Raw genomic sequence first — 25,403 nt, 5'->3', positions numbered from 1 at the left:
TGTCAGGATTTCCTAAGCCCTTCTTTATTCTTTTCAGCCTAAGTAAGGCTTTACTATGGACTCAAACCCCATGATTAACATCACCTCCTGTGATTGTTATCCTGATCTCTGGAAGAAAATTGTCACTTCAGATGGTCTTGCAAAAGCACAAGATCACTAAAATATTGCAGAAAACACACCCATTCCTGAATAAAACTTGAAATTAAGAGTATCTTCCAATATAATAATGCCTCTAGTTTTCAGTTCAAGGGAACTGAAACCAATGAAAGTGAACTAAAAAATAAATATTTTTATGAAATTACCTGAAAACATAACTAAATTTGTTTTCTCTTTCTACCTGTATTTTTATATTTTAAAAATTATTGTTTACCTTCTAATCATACACATACATACTTATATTTTATTAATGGTATGGAATGGTTAAATCTCAAAAATTTAATTTTTTTTTTTTATTATGGAGCACATACAAGTTTGAGGATTGATCATATTTTTTCCATCTATATTTGATTATGGATGCCTATGCCATAAAACAAAAAGAAAAACCAGAATGCTTTTCTAGGCCAGTAGGATTCACTGTCAAAAAGTTAATTCTGCGCATTTTAAAGCAATGGGGAGCATTTCAGACTTCTGCCCTTAGAACTTTAATTTTGTATGTTTAGTGGCAATAAGAAGGTTCCATTAGTAACTTTGTTAAAAAGTGGAAGGCATTGAGTGTCAAATGTATGTTGAAATCCTGAAATTCAGTCAGTCAAAAGCCTCTCTTCCTTAAGGCTGCTCTAAACAGCTCTTCTGCATTTATTACCTAGCTCAGATTACACCAAAGCACACTGCAAAGGCCAGGGGAACATCACAATTTCACCCATATTTTCTAGCATCTGTACTTTTTTTCCCAGGTGTTGCCAGAGAGGCAAAACCACTCTGACCTTAAGGTCAAATCACAGGGCACTGAGGTGTTGGCAGAACAGAAGGAGCTCAAATAACCATCACTGCACATATGGACCAAGCAGGACTGGAGCACAGGCATTTCATTTTCCAGAGGGAACTTTGGAAAAGTGTCAAATATGTGCCCAACACATCTCTATCTGCTCTCTGCTGCTCACTTAAGCTAGATTTTATTCCCTGTATTGTTTTTCAATAATCAGTGGAACTATTTTAATCTATCTACTATTTTTAAAGTTACACAAGGAGTAAAAACAACTGGCCTAAACCCTACCGTTACACTGTGTTGCTTACTGGTCTCAAGCTTTGTATAAAATTATGGATAGAGACAATACCTCTAAATCTCTCTAAATCAGAGCCCTATGAAAAATCTATTTCTCACTGTACAAATTTGTAATTTGGCACAGGCAATAAAACAGCTTCGTGCAGATGCCTCTAAAAATCTGTGCCATGTGTATTGTCGTGATTTCAAACCTCTGAAGTAACTGGCACTGCTCTTATGAATTATTTCAGTATCCTGAGGTCTCCTGGAGATGTTACAGGGTATCTTTGTTTCACTGAGCAGTTACCTTTCTCCATCATCTGCTGGCATCTCTCTCACACATGCTTAATTGACAAATTGTGAAGCAACTTTAAGAAAATCAAAAATAACAAACAAATAAGCAAACCAACCACTAAAAAACCAAAACAAAATTCTCCAAGTTACCCTGACTTCCAACCATCTCTGCAGTGAAGGTCTCAAGCTAGGTTGGTGCAGTGACACTGCATTTGCTATGGCACCAGAGTATCTGCCATCTGCATTGATAGCAAAGTTAAATTCCAATGTCAAGACAACTGCAAGGAATCCATGTGCCATCCCAGGAGAGTTTCTGAATCACTGGTGAAACAGAAAGTAGTAGATGCTTTTTTTTTTTTTTTTTAAACCAAAAGCCACAAACTGCTTGTAATATATTGCACATGACAAGGCATAATCCACCCTCTGCACTAAATGTGTCGTGGAGTAATGTCATGGGAATGCAGGGATTTTGAGTGAGCATTGTAAATCTCACAGCATCAGGAATAGTGAGCAGCACTAATATCTAGAAATAACTTCTTCCCTGTGTTAGGATTATTTTTGAGGCCTTTTTCCAGTTTCTTGAAATCAGCTGTCACGTTACAACACAGAATATAAAACACTTGCCAATATTTTTCAGTACTAAAGTAAATGCTTGATATGTCTGTTCAAAAACCAGCTACAGAAGAGTTTGGACTAGGAATAGAATATTTCAGTTTGACTTCCATGGCAGCTGAGTACCCAACTCCCAAGGGCTCTTCCTAACTCCCCACTACCACACCCCCCTTCCAAACAAGAGGCTTTGCTATTACATGTTCTGTGCTTGATAGAATTAGAACCAGAAGTAAAATTGTATTAAACATTCTTCTGCTCAACCTGGGCATCCTATTAGCAATATTCTAACAAACCCATTGAGAGTCTGCCCAAATAATACTGAGCAAAACAGTACTTTCTCAAAAAAAGCATCAATATGTCTGACAAGTGTGCACTGAAGTGCCAGAAGACCACTTAGCTCAGGTGTTCTGTTTGGCATCCTGGCAGCACACTGCAGAACAGGGAGACACCTAACATACTTTCAATGAAGTTCTATGAACAGCAGAGTTAGGTCAGGCTGCCAGGGACCCTGTGCCAGTGCCACTGTTCCAGGAAGTGCAGCATGGAGGCACTTCTTCAAGCTGAGTCAGTTTGAGTCAGTGTCTCATATCTCTGAACACCACTGCATGACAGGTAAGTGGAATCATAGCTGCCATCCCTGCGGCTGTGATTTTCTGTTCTGTATTTTCTACACTGTTATTTTAGGTAGCAGAATAGATGAGTTGCTGGTACTGCTCTCTTCCATCAACCTGTGTTCTGGCAATGAAGGAATCAGGTCAGCCTGCTTGCTTTCTCTCTTACATGCCCAGGCACATACACAGAGGAGATTCTGCATTTAAGGATGTTATTTTTAATTCATGTGCAGCTCACCCTGTATGGAGAAGGAAGAGGGCTGTTATACAACTAATATAATCTAAGCAGCAGGGTCAGTCTCAAAGACAGCAGCTCTTTGAATCAAAGATATATAAGGCATATATCTTCACATGAATGTATAAATAAAAGGTACCTATTAAAAAAAAACCCTATAGATAAAGCTAGAAACCAAAAGATAGTGTAAAAGTTGCCTTTTCCAGGCTCTGTTAGCCAAGGAGAATACAGTGGGTGTCTGGCATATTCATCACTTCAGTGAATTCCTATGTACCCTATTGCCATCAGCAGATTAAATCATATGAAACAGCTCATGGCATATGCTGTATTATAAGTGCCCTTAAAAAACTGTAAACTCACAAAGTACATTAAGCTACTCAGGGCAGCTCACAGAAAGATAGCAATCCCATTTTACACTCAGTGAATGCAGACAATGCCTTTTCACTATCATTCCATCATGCTGCAATATGACAGCACATATAATGATATTAATCCTTAGTTTCTACTGCTGAGAACAACCAAAAATTCTCCTCAGATTGTAGGGGAACATTTAAGTTCCACAACAACCTCTGCTGTACACTGTAGTTCTTTCTTCCTTACCTTCAGCTGCCTTGATGGTGTAGCCATTCTCTTCGTTTGGTGGTACTTCCAGGACCTGCATGACTCTGTCCAGTAAACCATGGATGATCTCAAAGCCTGGGCTTTTGTTGTAATAAATAGCACATAAATGTCTGTAGTTTCTTGCCCCTACATCTGCAGAAGAAGGAAGCAATTATGTTACCTGAGAAACTTTATCACACTTCTAACTAACCTTGCCTTTTGTATCACTTTTCTTCTGCTGTCCTGTGAGGCAGTTGTGGCCGAAATGAGAAATAAGTATGTAAAATGGCTTCTCTGACAGACTGCCATGTAGCTGAGGAAATAATGGAATTTCTTTAACCCGCTGGACTCTCAGAGTCAGAAATGTAAAGAAAGATTTAAAGTACCCTATGCCTTGAGCAGGAAAGAGGGTTACTACATTGCATACAAGGATCTTGTATGCAATGACAGGTACCAGGTGTAAAGCTAAGTGTTAAAGAAATTTAAAACAGACAAGCCAAAATGCAAATACCCAGTAGGCATGAAGAAGCTTGTGATGCTTGTGGGAAAGCCAAATATTTGTAGAACTCGGCTGTAGAACAACTGCCAACACAAAACAACCAGCCCACAACCTGAAATTAGTGTAATAATGTTAGCATGGTGATCTGTGAAAAGATCTCAATTCACAGAGGTTCCCAAATCACAGCTGATGCTTTCTAGGATCATCTTGGGCATCCCTGCAACCAAGTAATTATGATAAAAGTGCTACACTGCACAAACCCAAGACAGTGACATAAGTATCTCCCACTCTGGACAATTCCTTAAGTCAAACCCCTGCCTTATGCCTTCTGACACTATTGATTTCAGCAAAATGTGTTTCCCTTTTTATTACATTTTCAGAATGAGTATGTAGTAGCATGTTGTTACACTTGTTCCTTGAGGCTACCCTACTGCAATGCACACTGTCGAGGATTAGTGGGGCTTGTGAGGATTTCCTAATTCAGCATTTTGATCAAGTCAACAGGAACCAAGTTCAAAGAAACAAGAAAAAGAAAGAGTTTTCCAGGTAGCATAGAGTTAAGCAGTGAAACTTCTTCACTACAGGATTTTGTGGATGCCAGGAGTTTGCATAGCTCTGAGGAGGCAGATGGAGTCTATAGCTGATAAATCCACTGCTTCTTACTACAAAGAATCACATTTATGCTGGGAAATCCCTGAGCTACTCCTGGCCATAGAGCAGGGGAGCCCTCTGGCAGCATTACCCACTTCTACCTCAGAAGCTCTCCTGCTTCTACCCTGGCAAGCACTTTTAGCTGGATTTACAGCTAGGGCATTAATCTACCACATGAGAAATTAGAGATTAAATGAAATTTACATCTTGTCTATTTGCTCCAGCTAAACATTTAGTGACAAAAAAATCTGTCAGGAACTAAACAGGAAAACACTTACTGAGTGACCAGAAATATACAGGTCAAACCAAACAGTAAAACAGAGGAGCAGAGCCTATACACAAGATAAAAGCTCAGCCTTTTTGAGACAGAAGTCATTCAAAACTTCTAGGATAGCTACTCAGTACCACAGCTGCAAGTTCTCTCATCAGTCACTGAAAGCTGAACTTAGTGTGGCAGTAAGTCTGCAATTTGTCACTCAATGTTTTTTTCCTGTCAATGTAATAATGTGCAGTGTTAAATAATGCTGAAGAATCCAATCTTGAAGTTAAAATGGCAGCACAGGAAAGTAAAGGCTACAGGGGAAAAAATATCAATAAATGCAGTGTCTGTTTTTGGGTCTGAGCACTCTGGCTGTTCTGTGTGGGTGTCACATGTGTCTGTTTCCCAGCTCTACTAAGACACCAACAAGTAGTGCAGTCATAGATGGTCAACAATTTATTTTCATGTTATTATGAGCAACAGAATAGAAAAAAATTATTTTTCCTTCCCTAAGACAGCATGTTCTTTGGACTAGAGGTTCAGTAGAATGGTTTCTTTTTTTTTTTTTAATGAGTAATTATGGTAGCAGATTTTGTGACAACTATCTGAATTTTAATTTCATTATTATTAAGATAGTCAGTGGTGCCTTCAGACCAGAGTTCTTAACTAAGGCATCAGAAACAAACATACACAACATTTTTTATACCTCATGTTTTCAATTTTAGGAATCTTTGGTAAAGGAAAGGTTGTTTTTTTTTCAAGTGTTATAAAACTTACTCCTTTACAGAGTTCTATCACAACAGAGGAAGTTCATTCGCCACAAGTGATAGGAAGGAAAAAAAGATATTGGGAATTGTAGGCAAAAAACTGGCAGATGTTAGAAATGCTTCAGCTCTTTATAAGTCACTTAAGAGCTCCCATGTCATGCCATGAAACATTTCTATTTCTCAAGTGAGCTTGCCAAGTATGTCAACCCAAATCATAAATAAATATATATATGTGTGTATATATTGCTGAGACTTCAAAGCACTTCCTGGGGATGCTGCTGAAAAACAATCCAAAGGATGGGCAGCTGCTTGGGAATATGTGAGCCAAAAGAGCGCGAGGAACATAAAGCAACGTTGTACACTGTTCCCTTGCAAATTAGAGCTGCTTCAGAAAAATGACCTAGTGATCTGAAAAGGGACACCTGCTCGTGCAAACTTGTCTTTTAGTCTCCCAAACTATTTTCTGCAGATAACCAACACTTCCAGACAGTTGGAAATATGCTTCAAAAGGTGGCAGCAGCTGTATTCACAGATGATGTAAATTGTGCTAAATGTGTGCAACCATAAGCTTGCCAGATTCTCCAAGATCACTGGTCAGAAGTGATTTTCTAATGGACTAACTTCTTTTGTTGTGGTGAGAAAAAGGGTATATTCTCTCTTAGGCCTGGTGGTAAAGGTGCTGATTTACACCCTAACCTAGTGTAACCATCCTACAGAAGTGATTACCTAGTGCTACAAATTACTCACACAAATGCTGTGCAACACATTCAAAATCAGCACGTTTCCTTCTGCCCTGAGAAAAAAACATTTTTGCTCAGATTTGGTTCCAATTAGTTATATTAGATCTGTCACAAACTTTGCTAATTTAATACATCAAAACTTTCTGTCAGGTAAGTCTGAAGAGAAATATATTCAGCTCACCTTGGTAAGCACAAGTTCTGTGTACTTTATTAAAACCCAGCATGTTTTAAAGAGCTAGGTTCATTCACACATGGATGACTGCAAGATGCCATTTCAAATACAGTTAATGTCAGTACTCTTTTGACCCATACTTTTGAAATTATTAATTGGGAATTCTGCATGCCAAAATCATGAAATAATAAAATTAAATTAAGTCAGTCTGATGACATAAGCCTTGTGCAAGAAATCTCATTCCATATGTGAGAGGACAACCCTACATTTTTCAGTATTTGCCTTTCTCCACCACCTCCCCTCTCCAAACTTTTTATTAAGCAAGTTTAATTTTGGAAGTCAATTTGGGGAAGACAGTAATGATTCTAAACACAAGATTAAAACCCATTTCAGATACTGTTCACAGTCTGTAAGTGCTCAGTCCATGAGAGGGCTGCCCAAGAGCAGCACAAAAGTGCACAAAGCTGCTGCCTCAGAAGTCTTTGTCTGTTGCAATGATTCCCATCAAAATTAAGTACACCACAAAATCATTCTTTATAAAACTGTTAAGCAGCCATCCACATAAATGAAAGCTTTCAAAAGCTGCACTTGACAAACCTGAAATAAAAGTAACAATTTAACTCATAAACTTTATAATGCCAGAGTAAATGTGCTCCTTAGTCCAAGATAAACAGCCCTAGTCTTGGCTCTAAAGAATGCTGATGCTATTCTGCCATCTGTCCCATGTTTTTTGCATTCTAGCTAACTGCATGCCCAACAAGGAATGAGCCGCACCACCAAACTGTCTGTATTTAATAAAAAAGAGCCTACATGGTTTGCTAAAACTGCTTGTTTTGCTTGGCAAGGCTCTTTTTTCCTTCAAAAAGGAAAAAAGGTAATCTACCAATTAAATTCATCACCAAAGCAATTTACTTGCCATTTTGTTTAGGCCTTATATAAAACTTTGGTTTGCAGATTCCAGACACTTTAAACATCACCACTAAAATCTGAAACCAGATAATGAAGCAACAGAACCATTGCTACCACTGAATTTAAAGTAATGTCAGCCTTTTTACTGAGGCAAAGCTCCATTCAACTCCTCCCAAAACTTGTAGCTTGGGCACTCCTTTTCTCTCAATAGACCATAGATAAAGACTTGAATCAGTAAAATTTAGGCAATTTTGAACATTTAAAAATCCGTTTTTGCAGTTCATTTTACTGTGATATATTTTTCCAGATAAAGGTAATTTGAAATTTTGATCATATACAGTGAAATCAATGAAAGAGGCCCCAAAACACAGGAAGGATTTCACTGAAGCTTTTGGAAAGTGAAGAGAGCTGCTTTGCCTGATTCACTTACAACAATTAAGATTACATGGCCAAGGCAGCCATGCTTTCTTAGCATAGTTGGATGAAGTGGAAAGATAAGGACAATATTTTTATTAATTCTCATTAAATTTCATACTGTGGAGCTTTTTATTTATGGATACAGTTTTTTACACAGACTTTTCCATTCTCTACCCTGTATCTCTGCTACCAATCCCATTCTTCACATCAGTTATCAGCTTCTCAGAAAATAATTTGGGAGAACAAATACAAGCAAACCTGTTTAAAGATGATGGAAATGGGATTCATGTTGAGACACATTGACCCCAAAATCTTCCTCTGAGTAACTGCTCTCTGGGATAGAATCTGCCTGTAAATAGAACCTGCTCTTGCCAGGCTTCTGCTTTCCAGCTGGCACAGCCCTGCACATCACTGAAACTGCAGTGGCCTGAACAGGCTCTAGAACTGCAACAGCAGCATGCCTTTGGTATTTCTGCTTTCCAGGGTTTGTGCCACTTGCAAACACTACCAGCAGGTTGTTTCTTTCATGAGATACATCCCTGATAAGAATATCAATTACAGTCCTGATAAGAATACAAAGGAACACTAGATTAAGAGCAAGAAAAATAGGCACATCAACACAGGCAATTTAGAGCAGATTATTTTTTGGTGCAAAATTGTCTTTGTGTTTGCAGTTTTTCAGTATCTGTGACAGATTTTAAGGAATATTTAGATGCCTAAAAATAGTTGCAGTGTACCTCCTTACACTTTTGAGAGAGCATCTAAAATGAACAATATTTCCTGCCACTCTAAAATCCAGCCTGTAAACCAAGCTCTTACATCTTGTGCTGTGCACATTAATACAAAACCCCACTGTAGTATGGAATTGCTATTATTATGGAAATGCCTATTTTAAAGGAAATACAGATTTACTTACCATTACCATTTGGTATGTAAATGTATTTCTATTATCAAAGATTCTGAGGAACTTTTTTCTTCTTACCTGTACTAGGATCTTTTACTACAATGTCAGAAATCTCAAAGAGTTTGAGAGGCAAGGGCATCTTTCTGTTGGCAGCAATAGTTTTCAGCAGCCCAGGAAGGAGGGTTGTACGTGCCACCTGCAGGACAAACAGAGATGCTGCAAGTCAAATACCTTCCAAAATATCTCGTTTTCTTCATTTTTTTTGTTTTGTCCATTCATAACAAGAATTTAAAAGTAGTCAAGTGCAAATACTGCACTCATCTCTTACATTTAAGCAACTTTGATTTATAATTTTTAAACCTGAAAATGTACATTCTCTCCATATTCTTTATGCTGCATTTTCTCAAAGAGTTCATATGTGAGCTTAAGAACTGGTACCATTTTACAGGTGGCTGAGTTGCAGTGCAGCATAGAAAAAATACAGAAATTGAAAAAAAAATCCCATTAATTTACTCTCACTTATACAAAAGGCAAATTCTAAGTGCAGTTTTGGAAATATCAAGTGTTATTTAAAATGTTATCTTTACAGTATAGGAAAATGCTATGTAACCCTGCTTAGCAGCACTGCTACTGCAAAGGCCTGCAGTCTTGAAAGAACAGGAGTCTGAAATTGTATCTGGCTAGAGAGGCTGCCATATTTTCTCTTTTTGTTCACACTTGATTGTTTGTTGGGGGTACATTCTATATTTCTCACTGTAATCACCATGCTAAATGATAGAAATGAACAGGTGGTAATGGTCTGAACAGGTTCCAACAGTGTCTTGCACGACTGCTGATTTGTGGTACCAAATAGAAGGTGTGCAAAAATTCTGTTCTTGAATCTCAGAGCAGCAGAAGACTGTCATCAATATTAGAGATAATATCTAGGAAGGTATTTCAGAAACTCAGAGAAATTAGATGTACTGAAGGTCTTAAGGGAAAAAAAACACAAATCACAAAATATTAATACCTCACAGACTCCTGAAACTTTTCAAAACCTTTCTAAAGTGAGTTTATCTTTGTATTTCTTAGGCTAGAAAGAAAAAAAAGGGCCTCTAAATTTAAGTTCCTTGTAAAATAAAGAAAGCATCTTAAAAAAACCAACAACATTCTTGAAAAGAAATATAAAACCTATGGGAACACTCTTTGGTATTTTCAGAATTGTTAAGAATACCATACTTGAGCTCTCACTTTCTGCTCTATATAAGATCAAATTATCTAGAAAGAAATATTAAAATACTACAAGAGCATGACAGAATTTAAAAAAAAAAAAACAACAAACCAAGAATAATAATGATCAATATTTAAAAAAAAAAACAACCCAAATGTTCCCTACCCAAAGCTCAGGATGTTTAGAGATTGCCAAGTCTAATAGTTCCTTCTATGCTGAATAGGTTTTCTAGATAAGGGAGTTGATCAACCATCTGGGATTTTCTGCAGTAAGACTGCTCAGTTTTGCCATATTCTGACACAGAGTATGGTACTTTGCTTTCTTGAAAAGCTGATAGTATTTCACAGCAGAAGAGAGATTTCTCAGTGGAGTAACAGAAGATGACACGTTCAGCACGTAAATATACACAAGCTCTTTAATGCAGGAAATGTAGCCTACAGTTTATAAATTTCATTTCCTGTAGGTCCCTTTCTCTCCTTTTAAATACAGAACCCATGAGAATAGTGCTTTCAAAATGTGAATGACCTCACCTGAAATTCTGCTGTTTTGGGGTTTGCTATGCGCACGGCCTTTGTTGCAGAGATGTCCGTGCGAAGCTTATCTGCAATATCTTCTTGAGAACACTGAAAATGAGACAAAAACCTGTCAAGGTCAAGTAGTTAAAACAGACAGTAAGCCAATGATGAAATCTGATATCAAGAATGAACAATGGAATTGTAGCACTGCCCCATAATATAGCCTCTCACACGTAACACTCATAATACAAATTAAGCCCTAGTCTTAAGACTAAGTAGGCAAACTGGTTTATTTACAAATGTTAATTACTAAATAAAATAAAGCTGGGTTAAAAAAAAAAAAAGGCAAGTGCTTATTTAGGCTTCTGTCATGGATTGTTGCCATTTATTTTAAAAACAGGCTCAGATTCTGCAGCCTGACTTGCAGTGGTTGAAGTATTTTATTCTGAAAATAGCTCTTGTAGAGAGACTGGTATCTGTTCTTTCACACAAAGTAAAATAATCCCTTGAGGGACACTTACATAAAGTACAGTGCTGTCTATGAAAAACAGCTCATATGGCCCAGCCTTCAACTTTCAGAGCTGCATAAGATTCTTGTAGTTTGTTCAATTTTTGGGGTTGAAGTGTTTTTAAAGCCTGTATACTAAAGGTGTATTTTTAAGCTGGTCAGTAAACAATATGCATTCACTTTATCAGGCTCAGCCAATGTCTCTGCACATACTGCAACAGATGATACTTCTAAGATCCACACTTCAGATTTCCAGAATTTATAGCTTTATTAGAGTAATAAAGAATCCAGAAGCAGATTAGGCATGTAATTGAGGATTTGCTTGTGTACTGCAGTCTCCCAGAAGTGCTCCCTTTGCACTGGCAGCACACACAAAGTGTTTTGATAGACCAACTGTGAGAAAAATGAGCAGATGATACCATCTGAAAAAGTGGATTATTGAATAACCATGAAAAAAATCCCAAACAACACAAGGAATGCTGAACTTAGGAGGAGAGAACTGTGTTAAACAGTTTTCAGATGTTTATCTAAATTACAGTATGTTACTGTGATTTAACTACATGGATTCTTGCTAAACTAGAGCTCCTCACAGAAGGCAATGTTATTGTGTGCAAGTGTAATCTGGGGCTCTACCCAAGAAACTGACTGAGTGCACAAATACACAAGGAGTGTTTGTCATGTAACACTGGGGTACAGAATCTTGTAGCATAAATTATATCAGAGTTATCAAAGTCATAAGCCTCAATTAATAAAGTGCTGGGGACACAGCAGACTGTGAGTTTCATCCTGCCACAGCAGAAATACAAATATGAAATGTGATACCATGGCACACTGCATGACCTTCAAAAATTCTGCTGTTGCAGTTCCTAAAGGCTCTCAGTTGTAGCAATATATTAAATATTCCAGACATATTACCTATTTAGTGCTGAAAAAAATGAACTATGTGTTCAAAGAATCAAGCAAGAGTGCAGCACTCAAAAATGAATAATGAATTAGGAAATATTAATTTTGGATAATAATATTATTGAATAAAGAAAAACTTTAAAAGCTTGACTATATGTACTGTTTCCTCAACATGGTAGTAACCACAGGCCTGAATACCTCTGTCAGATATTAGCACTGCAGCACAATACTACTTTATTGTCCTGGTTACTTGACTTAATAACCAAATATTAAAACTGGAATATATTTTTTAGAATGAGACCAAATTTTGCTTTTGAAGCTCTGCGAAATCTGAAGGTGTTAAAGTTTTATTCAGTCCACTCAAATTACTAAATCTGGTTGCAATACCTGAACTTTCCAACTATCAGAAGTGTTTTAGGAGCCTGAAATGCTGCATCTTAAAATATTTGAGTAAATTAGTAAAAAACAGTCTGTGAGCAGACCACTCTCTCTTATATTAAGAGGTTGTGTATTTTCAAGGATTTATACCTCTGGCCATCTAGTAAGTTTTAGGTTCAGGAAGCAGTTGACAAGTTCCACAGAGACTTTAACAGAACATGTGATGATAGCTCCCCATATGCTAAAATGTGCACAAACTGGACATTCAGGCAAAGGCTCTGAGCAGATCTTGCAACAGAAAGGATTTTTTAAAATGTATAGTATATTTTCAATAGCAGCCTATGCCAGTCTCCATATATGGACGGTTCCATATACATTTGGAGGGCATAGGAGCATATTTAACTTCTTTGTTTTTAATAGCAGATCAGGTTCTCTGATCCAGTTCACAGCTAAGGGGCATGAGCAAGTGGCCACGACAGAGATGTTGTTTCCTACTGTACATTCTATTTTAGCATAACAATCCTGCTGTGTAATTTCCATAGTACAAATTATGGCATCAGTTAGTACCACAGTGGCACTTGCTGCTTCAGAGTCCTAATTCTTGGTGAAAGACTACTGGCGTGGCTGTAACAAATAATACCTTAAACCCAGTGATAACAATGCTATATTTTTTATCTATATTTGTTATCGATATACTATATATCTATTTGTTATCTATATTCAAAACCCTACCTGTAGTGAAATTTACAAAGGATGTCCCTTTAGTGTCTGTGTGTTGTAACTTTTTTATGGGTATTCTTAAAATAAGCTCTTTGCAGACTGAAATTATCTAATGCAAGGAATCGTGGGCAAATGACAATACTAAAGAAAAATATAGAAACAGGTAAATCTCAATACATTGTAGGAATACCCACCACAAAGTACTAAATTTTCATGTTGTTTTTCCAGATTATTGAATTATGATGAATTTCACATCTGGTGACCAAAGTCTTGAGAGAGATTTGCTGTCTTACAATTTCATCCTATCAAGTTAAACTAAAACCAGTCCTTCAGCAGCTCTTTCCCTCTCTATACTTAGAACTACATACCACATTAAGAGTGACTCATTTAACTTCTCTGACCTACAAACTCACCAAATATTATATTGTGGTTCCAAAGCCCTAGTAAACAATTAGCTGCCAAAACAGTACTGGATGATACTGGTACATTTATACAATAACATATCCTCAGACCACCCTCTGCAGTTCTGATTGCATCACTGTTCAAACGTGCAATTAAGAAAAATATGAAATCAATGTAATATACCAGGGCAAAAGTGAGTGCTTCAGTGAATCCAGCAGCTGCCAAGTCCACTCTCAGAAGTTCTGTGAACTTATTGAGGGGGAGCTAAAATGAAACAAAACAGTTTTCAGCTTCCATCTAAAAGCATTTTGCTATTCTTTCCCGAGGTGATTCTGCCTGTTACACGATGGTGAATTCACTAGGGAGGGACTATGCTTGTGTGCTTAAAATTTTTGAAAGCATTAGCCAGCTGCCTTTAGGCTTGCCTGAGGAAATGAATCTCCCAATTAGAGATTTAATATGGGCTCCCTACTTAAACCCTGTCTTTTTTCAAGTACCAGCAACCACTGGTCTTAGACTTATTCAAATCAGTGGGGCATCTGTTTTGTATCCCATCCATGGTAAATACTTCTCAAGGCAAAGCATGTCAAAATATTTAATTCCTAGGTTCTGTTTTCCCCAAAGCCCTTCTGGCATGCAGCAGTCATTTACTGACAACAGAGCATTCATTTGAAGGGGCAATCTTACTTGATTAGCTATGGTGTACGTTTTCGGAATCACCATCTGAATGTTGTTATAACCATAAGCTATTGCTGCATCTTCTACGATATCACAGGCATGGATAATGTCTGCTCTGGTAGGAGGGATTTCAATCTCTATATGGTTCCCATTCCCTGTGACGTGTGACTTCAAACACATCCTAGTCAGCAGCTTTGCCAGGCTTGATGGAGTTTCACTGAAACAAAACAAGAGAGTGGTCATTTATGGATTTTGCACTGTATTGACTGGCTTTGTAAAGTAATCAGTGAGTTTTTTCTGCATTGCCTCATATCCTGAACAATCTGCAAGTGCTTTATGCACTGTACACAGACTTACCATTCAAACAGAACTAGCTCAGATTCTCACTCATGATGGTCATTTTCCTTTACTTCATAACTTTTGTGTAAAGCCATAAATAATCATTTACTTTCTCTGAAAGCAGACTCTCTGTTACAGAGTCAATCTAATTACCCAAGATGACCCCTGAATTTTTGATAAAAAAAATACACAAAGTCTAAACATTTTTAAAACAATGCAATAATCAATGTCTTCTAGTACCTTTGTCATGGCTAATAAAAACTGTTTTCATTTGCAGTAACACACCTGATTCCTACTTTCTTGTTAATGTATTCAGGTTTCACCTTCTCTGTTCGATAAGCCAGCTCCTAAAAAAGAAAGACAAAGATTTTAAGCACATACAGTGCCTGCCATTCCTACCTAAGAGGATTCAATCTCAGTCATATAGCTTCTAATTGCTATACTAAAATGACACCCACAGAAGACAAATGTGGAATATTAGGCTATATTTAACATTCTGAAGTTAACAGGATTGTTGAAAATATACTCTACTATGAGATGCAAAAGCTGTTCTTGGTTAAGCTGGAAGGGTGAATGCAGCATGAAATCCCTGCTATTGAAATTTCCGATAATTTCTGATACATGCAAGTAACGGAGTCACTGAAAGTTTCTGGTGAGTTTCTAGTGAGTTCATCCTAAGTCAAAGCCCTAAAGCACAGAATGGTCATGCATAAGATCTCATGGTCTTGTACAGATCAAATGACTTTTAGGAGGAAAAGGAAGGAAAACTTTCTATTTCTTTATTGGCACACAAATACCTACCAGTGTTTTACTTAGCAAGTGTGCAATGTATTTAAGGAAGATATTTTATATGTGTTTATGTACTTCATGTCTTTCTAAACTTCTTGATATAAAAATCCTTAAAAACCATAGCATCTGAAACTTGGGGGCTTTTTCTCTATTTTATCTAGGGAAGCTCCTTTGGTTACTGCAGAGATTTCTGTTTTGTTGGATATCTTTTCAGGATTCTACATCTTACCTCTCGTGATTAAAACTGACATTGTGAAAAGAACAAGCTAAAATGACACTAGAAAACCTCTCAGCAAAAATAAGTTTCTTTCCCTCTGAACAGTTTGTACTCCCTTGGTATATCTGATTTTATGAACTCAACCAGATCTGTCTTCAGTTACTTTCAGGAAAAAGGAGGAATTGCTTTCTTTATACTTATTAAGAGAATAAAAATGTGAGACTCCATTACTGTGAACAGATCTATCTGGGGTCTGAAATGAACTTGAAGTCAACATTCTGCCTTTTAGACCTCTACGTAGTTGGTGTCTGTAAAGTGAGAGACTGAAAAACGCAGTGTTACAAGGTTATTTTAACTGAAGGGCATTAAAGCTTCCAGATCTGATAAGTACATTATGCTGAGGCTGATTTCAGTTGTCCATAGGCTTAAGGCTGAAGGACCTCTTCCTGCATTCATTTTTCCTGATTTGGAACGTGTAGGTTTTAAAAGCTTTAGACACAGATGATGACCTTTGATTGCAATCTTTACTTGTTCCTGAAAAGGTTCCTATCACAGGCACTCTAAACTATAATAGTGTATTTTTAACCTCATCATAATTCAATGGAGCTTCAGAATTACTTTCCTTGACAAGGAAAAGCTAGAGCTGGAGTTATTTTTTGTGGGGTTAGAGGAGGTTCTGACTCACTAATATAGAGAAAGTCCAAGCTGGGATTTTACACTACACTTCAGAACCAGCACATGCTGCCACTGCAGGAAAAGGAAACAATGTCACTCTTACCAGATTATTGAATTATGATGAATTTCACATCTGGTGAAATTCACATCTGGTGAATCAAGCCCTCTCTCTGAGGACACAGAGATACCCTAATGCTGTGCTTACCGGATAGATGTGGGTCTTCCCATTGGGATAAACCACTTCTACTGCTTCAACACTGAGAGAGACAGAAAAATATAAGTACAACTGTTTTTAACACATGGCCCAAATGTAATGTCCCTCTGCCTGGAGATTTATACTCACGTGAATGGCTTCTCACAATATTCACTGAACATCGTGACTATAATATCAAGAACAATTTTTGCCTACAAAGCAAACATAAAAATCACATTGAAATCTGTCATATACATGCGTTGAAGTAGACAAAATATCTTAACAAAAAACAGGGGAAAATATCTCATCTCACACCCTCTTAATTCTATTCTAATTTCCTAACAGTCTGGAATACTAGACTGAATTTTAAAAAATATTTTCCTTCTGATGCAGACATTTGTGCAAAAGCTTGAAAATCTTTGGTTTTCAAGGTTCTAAAGTATTTGTATATCTTTTTTAGACTCTATTCTTTAGAAACACAGGGTTTTTATTACCATTTGGAACTGGTCTTCCTAACCTGTCTAATTAGACATTTTACTGAAGTTCAAGAGAGAAGGGAGAGGCTGAAGGACTGCATTGCTTAGCAATACATTATCAAATAACCTCGTTTGCAATTTTTTTTTTGTTTTACAGTTAATATTTTAAGAGGTTAGTATAATGGAACATAATAATGAGATTCAGATGAACTTCTTAATCCACAAAGGGATTTTTTTGATGCCTGACAGTGTAATTTCCTTCACATAAACAGCCCAACACTATATTTATTTTCACTATCAAGACAAGCAGTAGCAAGAAATAGTTATTTATTAGCTTGCTTAAAAGCCACTCCCCAACATGCAAATTTATTTGTGTTGTTAACATACCATTTTGTAGTAGAGTAAGTTAAATGCAGTTTTGCTCTTAAGCATCAAGTTACACACTTTAAGAAATTATCAATGAATGCACAACCTAGATTCAAGAACTTGGCTTTCATGCTTCAGCTTTGAGTTACAGAATTTGCATATGGAAAGACTTGAATTTAGCAATTATTTGCATAGTATCCCTGCTTGATAAAGACAACTACGTGGAAAAATTCTCGTCATTCTTCCCTCAGACCAAATTTTCAGTAGGAGACAAAATGAATCTTTACAAATAGTGTTCTGCCAAAACAGGAAGTCTTAGTAAATTTTACTCTTTTCTAAGCCTTTCAGATTTGGAAAAAGTGCTCAAAAAGAACAAACAGTCTCTAATTTACTTGAATTATTTTCTCATACAAGCTGAACACTTAGTGTCAACATAAAGATACAGTAAAATCAAAATTCACTGAAAACACAATGCTATCTATAGAGCAAGCCTGAAATTGTTCCCAGGGAATTCCATAGTCCTACAACTTTTGTATGGGAAGGTTGGCTCCATACAAGAAATGCTTTGTTGATTTAGCTCTTTGTATTGGAGCTCTATTATCCAAAGGGAAAACAATTATGTTAAAGCATATCAAAAGCAGGAAAGATTAATTTACCTTTGTAATATCTGTGCCTGTACATTCAATAAACACATTTCTGGTATTTAGCCTTATTTTTGTATGATCTCCTAAAACATGTGAAAACAAAAACATGTTAAGAAATATTAGTCTTATTGCAATAGCACTGATACTGATTTTGTGTCAGAAAGATCAAAAAAGCCACTGTCTAACTGCACCAACATTCACAGTTGTTGGCAGAATAGCAGCTCTTTTAATATTTGAATTTATGAATCAAAGAAAAGGAAAAAGGCAGATCAGACACACTGACTGGGTTATGCTTTACACTGCAAGACACAGGGATCTTCAGTATCCTGGCACCCAGCTGGAAAAGCCAGCTAACAGAACAGTGGCCATCTGCTGTTAGCAAAGGGCTCTGCACTGCCACAGCATCCCATCTTCCCTGGGTTCAGTGATGTATGTAATTTCCTTGGGCAGGAACAAATGAAATGGATTTTAAAAAGTGATTTAGACTAATGACTATCAATAGTCATTCTGTGGTCTCCTGACACTGCTGATACCCTATAGGTTGCTCTACAGTAGTGATTTAGGTCCTAGTATGGGTCCCTTCTAGGCATGAATTTGCTTTGTCTATACTGGGAGTTATGATGTGTGCACTGAAGCACATCCCTGTTGCACTCAAATTTTTTCTTATCTGGAAGAAGCACCTGAAGTGTCTCTTTTGCAAACTGGATGTGAAAGCCCTCAGTAGCTGGTTCCTTACAAAAGTGGGGTCTGTTAGTAAAGCACAAGTAATCTGGAGCAGCTGTACAGAGATCTCAATCTGCCTGTTAGGTACAGATGGGCAGTGCACACCTGGGGTGAATTCCATGGCTGGGAACCATGCAGGAATGGGCACACACCGTGCTAGAACCTTGTGGGATCATTTCAAATCCAGCCTCTTTGTCCTTCTTGCCTTTCCTTGAGCCATTCATTAATGCAGATGCACCCCACCAGAGCCAAAGAAAGCATTAGGATATACATGGGGAATTCCTGCTTCCTTTGTTTGACCCTGACTTAGCTTCTCTGTTTTAGTTTCCTATCTGAGAAATGAGGTCATAGCCAGACTGAAGGGACTGAGGGACTTAGGACTGAGGGATCTTGTACTCCCTAACAGCTGTGCTGTATCTCTTTGCAGATGGAATGTAGTCAGCATCTCTGGATTTGCTTCAAAGCAAATACACGCCTTCACTTCAGTGCTTGTAGATAATCCAAACAACCAATACAGATGTTTACTTGCATTATCTGTTTAAAAAGCACCTCTGACCTGGAAGCCTCTCTTTGATACTATTCTCTAAAGCAGAGGCAGGTGTTAAATTTAGCTCAACCTTTTTAATTGATAAAATATAAACACTATGGAGTGCTTATACAGGGAATGCCCCTAAATTGGAATGAAACTAACAAAGAAGGATCAGGCACAGTGGTTGACAGCATCTTCAATTCAGAACAGTTACTGTTACTAGTCCCTGCCAGGGAGTTTGAGCTGCCTTTTAAGAAGATTTGGGTTAGCTGGATAAGGTCTATTAGGAAGCATACATCCAAAGAGATTATCACTGCAGATTTATTGGTCAGTGTAGGGAAATCTACTGATTTCTGACCTATATTTCAGTATAAAGGTATACTGAATTATCTTTATTTAAGGAGTAATTCTTGTCATGCCATTAAATGGCTTCAGTTAATTTGGTTCTCAAAAATCACCCATGGTTTCTTTTGCATTCAGAGGAAACCCATATTTAGAAACAATGCAAAAAATAGTCTAGACCAATTTATTCTTTTAATGCAATTAAAGTCTCCTGAAATCACTTCATGAGACAGCAATAGGATCCATAGAGAAATAGGTCCCATGGCTGGTAAGTTCCCTGCTGTGACCTCATAAAATGGAGTACAAAGTTGCAGTTACCAGTTACCCTTACCACTTTACAAAATAACTTCTTGCTGGCCTCTTTTAGCTAAACAATTTTTTTTACTAACAGAAGCTCCTGTCAAAGGGAACTTTATTGAGCTGGGGAAGAGTATGAGAAGCTCAATGCAGAGGTTTGCAGTAGGACTTTTAACCCTTCTGATGAAGATGAGAAAAAGGAACACTAGCAGCCTAGGGGGAGAGCAAAAAAAAAAAAAAACTGACTACCTTTAAACTGAAAGAAGACTTATGAAACTGTCAGTGAAACAATTTTAAGAAAACATAATAATCCCTATGACAGCATTTCTGTCAGACACTAATTCACACAAAAACCAGCATTAACAGTACACAGCAGTCACAAATTAATCTTACCATTGATGATTGGTGGCATGGACAGAACAACCCCATTGCTGTCATAAATGACAGGATAACGTGGCTTGTTTTCAATCAGGTGCAAATAGTGCCGAAGGTGGCTGTCAGTCTGGAGAAACAAAGCACAAACTGAACTTCACTTCAGCTCACAGGTGGACTTCCATAGAGCCACAATCCTTTGGTGAGTGATTAAGGGGAATTCTGAAGGTGGGAAGGATTGGGTTAGACTTAGGTACTTTACTAGTAAAGTGTGTTTGCTCCCAGCAGCAGGAAAAGTCTGAAATTAAAGAACTGGATTTTTGGTTTCCTTCAGAAGTGCTGCAGATTATTTAAGGATTCTTTCAAACATGTAGGCCATTCTGTCCAAATGATACCCTTGTTCACCACAGCACACAAACATTGCCAAATATCCTTAGTCTATTATAGGAACTCTTCTTAAAAGTGATAAAAATTAGCACTGTAATGTTGTAGTTATACATTCCTGGATACTGACACATACCTAAATTTGATTCAAAATTTACATTTGTTCTAATGACATAAGTATGTGCTGTACCAAAAACCTAATTTCCTTTTAGTCTCTCTTGTTTCTGAGCTCTCTTACGTTTTAGTCAGAGATACTTGAGGATTTGTCTTCAGGGCCAGTATATGTTTACCAACGTGATAAGCAAAATATGGAATGTTCAATGGCTGTTAAGCTACAGAAGACAGCTGTGTTTTATTTGTAAGAACAACTGCTAATAACAAGGATATGAGAGATATTTAACCTTGGAAATTCATCTCCCTCATTTAGTGCAACGAGTCTGAAAAATTCCACTTACCCTATACAGATCCATAATTTGTGAGGCCGTGTACTCCTGGGATTGACTCAGGGGCTTAAATTTAATTTCAGAAGGTGCTTTGGCTGTAAAAGTAAATGGACCAGTGATGGTGTCCAAGTCATGGGTACCTATTGCTACTAATGCTCTTTTCCTAGAAATAAAGAAGGCAAAAGAATGTTTTTACTAATAATACTTGGAGTTTCTTAGAGTATTATGCTCTATATTTCTATGCATTCGCAGAGCTTACTGAAAAAGCAGAAGGATAATTCTGAGAAGCCTAGAAATTATTTGATGAATAACATTTTAATAAATATTATTATGAATAGCAACACAACTGTCAAGGCAAACCCAGTGGGAATGTTGCTAAACACTTCTGCCTCAACTGCTGAATGAACTGTAACAGCTATTTATGTTGAACAATATTGGCAGCAGACAAGAACAGGCAAGGAAATGAGAAGGATCAAGAGAGATCCTATAGAAAATTTCCCCTGGCATAACCATAACACTTCTCTGCAATAAGGATGTGCAGTTTTAACATGTGATAAAGTCATACACACAGACACTATACATTACTTTAAAATTAAGCACGAACCTGCAAATATTTTGGTGTAGTTTCTCTTGGAGGTCGATGAAACTGTCATACCGGTCCTTGGTAAAAGTTATATTTCGGAGGACAGCAGCTACAGCGTGAGGCCGGATCTGGGCAGTCTGCAATTTACAACAGCAGCACGCAGATTTCAAGAGATTTGTTCTGAGCTGCATCTGAAACTTTGATTTGATCTGCTACTAGGTTCTATTGTTCCTCCCCCTCCTCATTCCAAAGAATAGATCACAACTAGTAGAGATATTTAAATATCTTTAGCTCTTGTTCTGCAAATAAGATTTCCAGTCTCACTGCTTTTACTGATATGGATCTTTCTGCTTCAGCAACTCTCAATGCATTTACAGAGGTGCAGTAAACACTTTTACCTGTTCAGTGATAATCAGCCTCTGACCTTCACCCTCAGCTGGTATTATCTTTTCAAACCTAGGGAGATTTATCCTAAAAACAAAACCAGAAGTAAGTTTGTAGCTGAAATGCAGCAAACTCTAGAAATGTAGCAGGAATTATACGTAGAAAACTTTCTTGGTAACGTTTCTTGGCATATATTTAGCTAAATGTGCAAAACCTGTTTTTTATGGGATCATCACCAGATTACTGAACTAGAAAGGAAGAACTCAGCAAGATAAAGTCATTGCAGAAAAGGGAAATAAATTATTTGGTTTGGTATTTATTACAAAGGATCACAAAGAAGTGTCTCTACAGGAGTTCTTTACAGAGGATAAGTCTCAAATGGAACAGCAATTTAAAACGTTTTAGAACAGATACAAAACCCAATAACATGCTGGTCTATCCTCTCCAGAGGAACATGTAGATGAATCTCATCTACATATGTAATCATACTCCAAATGCAAGCAAGTAGGAAGTTCTGTTTACTGACCAGAAATTGACCCATATTTCAACAAACAACACAGAAATCTCACAGCTCTGCCTGACCTTTCCTTAAAGACCTGCAGTCCTCGGACCAACCCTTCCAGGCAAAGCAGATCATAGCGGTTGGCAGGAACATCAATTTTATAGAGAACCACATCAGATGCACCTTTGGCCTTTTCTTCACCCTTTTCTTTACTTATAATGTCCTTCTCAGATGTCTGAAATTAAGCAAAAATGTGGCTTTAACCTGATATATCTTATCATTGACAGCAGTATGATAGTGATATGACAGGAGAAACTGTATTAATTAGAAGTTTAACACTGTAATTTGCATTTATACAGCAAATGGACACACCAAACAAAAGAAATGACATAAAACCTTAAATTCAGAAATCGTATGGCAGTGTACCAAAAGAAAAATTCAGTATTAAAATTTTAATTGTAAGAAAAAAATATTATAGAAGCAAGAACCTTCAGGATGTTAGATCCCAGTAGAGATCTGAGACCTTATATTTGGCAATAGATTGGCAAATAACTTGTCATAATCAAATTTATTCTGAAATAAAGCATAACATGATGTTCAGATGTCTTTTGATAAATGTCATTAAAAAGCCAATGAATTAAAATTAAATGGCAAAACCAAAACAGGTCTACTTGAACAAGATTTGCACAGACAGAGTTATCAGGACCAGCAAATTTCCACAAGTACAGAATCTAAATCAAAACATTAAGTATAAATTAGTTACAACTCAGGTAAAAAGGTCCAAGACAAATGTAATTTTTGTGGATATTGCACAGATGACTGCTTATCAAACAAAACCAAACAGATCTTGTAAAACATGATCAATACATGTTCTGTGGCCATATTAACGCTGCTAAATAAAATGGTGCCTGAGACTGAAGATCAAGGGGCACAGAGTGCTGACCTCCAGGAAGTATTGCAATATGCCATCTTGGAGTCTTTTGCTTCCAAATCAGTAACTTTTGTAAATCTGAGGGTTTTTTTCCAGATTCAAAACATCTGTGTTAATACAGTCCATTACAACATTGTAACAGGGGATATGCTGGAAACAATGCCATATGAACTCTTACCAAAAATCAGTGCTGTCAGTATGCTACACCTACTCAAAAGCAACAAATAAAAACATTACTTACAATTTCATCAAGCTCCAAACCAAACTCAAAGCAAAGCTCATCAAATTCTTCATCCGCTGTGAAGGAAGAGGGTGAATTTTGGTTAATAAGCAGGCCTCAGACCTAATTTTTGTGTGTGTGTTTAGAATGTTTTCAAACATGATAAAAATGCTAATTTGGAAAAAAAAGAATATGGTAAAAGTAATTTAAAGACTTTTCATTATATTTGTATCTGAACAGCAGCTTCTTCAGTACATATTTGATTTATTGCCGTGGTATTCTGACAGTCACAAGGGAGAGCTTTTGATCTTTGGAGCTCAGCTCCTCAGCCAGGTCTGTCAGAGCAACTCTCCTTGGACAGATAATGAAATCAGAAGGGAATAACTGGGCAGCTTCTGCCAAGTGCTCCTATTCTGATCAGACAGGCTCTTCTACAGAGGTTGCATCAACTGTGTGGTAACTGTGAGTAACACAGCCCTGTTCTGACAATGCAGATCTGCGCCGGGCTGTCTGAAGAGCCACAGCTTCCGTCTGGTCTAAACCACTGCATGTCCTGAATGCTCCTTCAGCCGAGCAGTTCTGCTTCCTGAGCCGGGAAGAAAGGACTGAATAAACCCACACTATTCACTGTCCTCTTTGCCTGCTCCCCCCTCTTCTCTCTCCTTCTTCGTTTAACCAGATCCCAAAACAGACAGTGACATTCCAACCAGAAACCGCCATGCGCAGACACGTGGTTGCACTTTCCCGAGAGATTTGGGTTCAAGCAGTGCGTGTCGGGGCAATGTGCTGAAGGGGCCGGGGATAACACACGGCTGTGCCTGGCGTGCCGTGGGCTGGCGAGGAGCAGGCGGCAGGGGAGCCATCCGCGCTCTGAGGCCTGAGCTCTCCCGAGAGCCCCGGAGCAGCCCCGGCACACGGGACACGCGGAGCTCGGCCGGCGGCACCGGGGGAGCTCAGGGCTCCGCCCCGGCCGGGCGGGCAGCGGCGGAGGGGCCGCGGCGACGGCACCCGGCGAGCGCGGTGCTGGGCGGGCGCGTCCCGCGGCACGGCGGGGACGGCGGGCACTCACTGTAGCTCCTGCCCAGCGCCTGGAACAGCAGCTCCCGCTTCACGCTGACGGTCGGCATGGCGGCCCCGGCCCGCGCTGCGCCTGCGCCGCGCGCCCGCCAGGCCCCGCCGCGCTGCCGGCGGGCCGCCCCCAGACCTCCGCCCGCGCCCGCCGCGCCCCGCGCTGCCCGGGGCCGTGACACCGCGCCCGGGCGCCCGTGGGGCTGCTCCCAGCCCGTCCTGCGCCTGGGGAGGGGGCGGGCGGCGCACCGAGCCCCGGCAGCGCGGCGGGCAGCTACGGCGGTGACATCAGCCCGCGGCGAGGCCCCGCGCTGTCGCCGGCGATGGGCGGGAGGAGCGGCCCGTGTGGGACCGCGAGTCCCGGCGGTGCCGCTGTCCCCGTGCCCGCGTGGGGACCGCACGTCCCAGCGTTATCCCGGTCCCCGCGGGGGACGGTGAATCCCGGCGCTGCCGCCGTCCCCATGGAGAATGGGGGTCAGCTGGAGCAACGCTGTGCAAGTTTCGGGGTCTGGTTTCTTTTTCACGCCGAAGTTTTATTTTGACGATCCCTGTCACGGACGCCACGGGCGAAGCGCCACGGGCGGGAGGAGGCTGTGCCTGTGCTGGTGTAATTAAAACCGAAACACTTGACGCCAAACACTGCAGGAACTCTAAGTTCTGGGTCAGCTCCATAAGCTCTTTAATGGTAAGAGCCTTAAGCACGCCCCGGAGTGCCAGGTCTCCGGGCGCTCCGAGGGGAAA

The 25,403-nt window shown here is 38.9% G+C and overlaps 1 protein-coding gene across 1 annotated transcript in view; it reads right to left on the bottom strand.

Moving 5' to 3' along the window:
- Positions 1-24,748, bottom strand: part of FARSB (phenylalanyl-tRNA synthetase subunit beta) — a 36,068-nt gene extending 11,320 nt beyond the window's left edge. Inside the window, exons 1-16 of the mRNA XM_053952018.1 lie at positions 24,664-24,748; positions 23,616-23,671; positions 22,524-22,678; positions 21,956-22,028; positions 21,579-21,694; positions 20,987-21,137; positions 20,169-20,277; positions 17,897-17,967; positions 16,549-16,610; positions 16,411-16,462; positions 14,810-14,871; positions 14,195-14,402; positions 13,691-13,771; positions 10,612-10,704; positions 8,950-9,067; positions 3,554-3,706 (exon numbers count right to left, since the gene is read on the bottom strand). Coding sequence (XP_053807993.1) covers positions 3,554-3,706; positions 8,950-9,067; positions 10,612-10,704; positions 13,691-13,771; positions 14,195-14,402; positions 14,810-14,871; positions 16,411-16,462; positions 16,549-16,610; positions 17,897-17,967; positions 20,169-20,277; positions 20,987-21,137; positions 21,579-21,694; positions 21,956-22,028; positions 22,524-22,678; positions 23,616-23,671; positions 24,664-24,721 — 1,618 coding nt within the window. The 5' untranslated portion in view covers positions 24,722-24,748. The remainder of the gene's footprint in view (positions 1-3,553; positions 3,707-8,949; positions 9,068-10,611; positions 10,705-13,690; positions 13,772-14,194; positions 14,403-14,809; positions 14,872-16,410; positions 16,463-16,548; positions 16,611-17,896; positions 17,968-20,168; positions 20,278-20,986; positions 21,138-21,578; positions 21,695-21,955; positions 22,029-22,523; positions 22,679-23,615; positions 23,672-24,663) is intronic.
- Positions 24,749-25,403: the final 655 nt, after the last annotated feature.

The sequence above is a fragment of the Vidua chalybeata genome, chromosome 10, assembly GCF_026979565.1.
Source record: "Vidua chalybeata isolate OUT-0048 chromosome 10, bVidCha1 merged haplotype, whole genome shotgun sequence".
NCBI lineage: Eukaryota > Metazoa > Chordata > Aves > Passeriformes > Viduidae > Vidua > Vidua chalybeata.
This window is presented reverse-complemented; position numbering and strand designations above follow the sequence as displayed.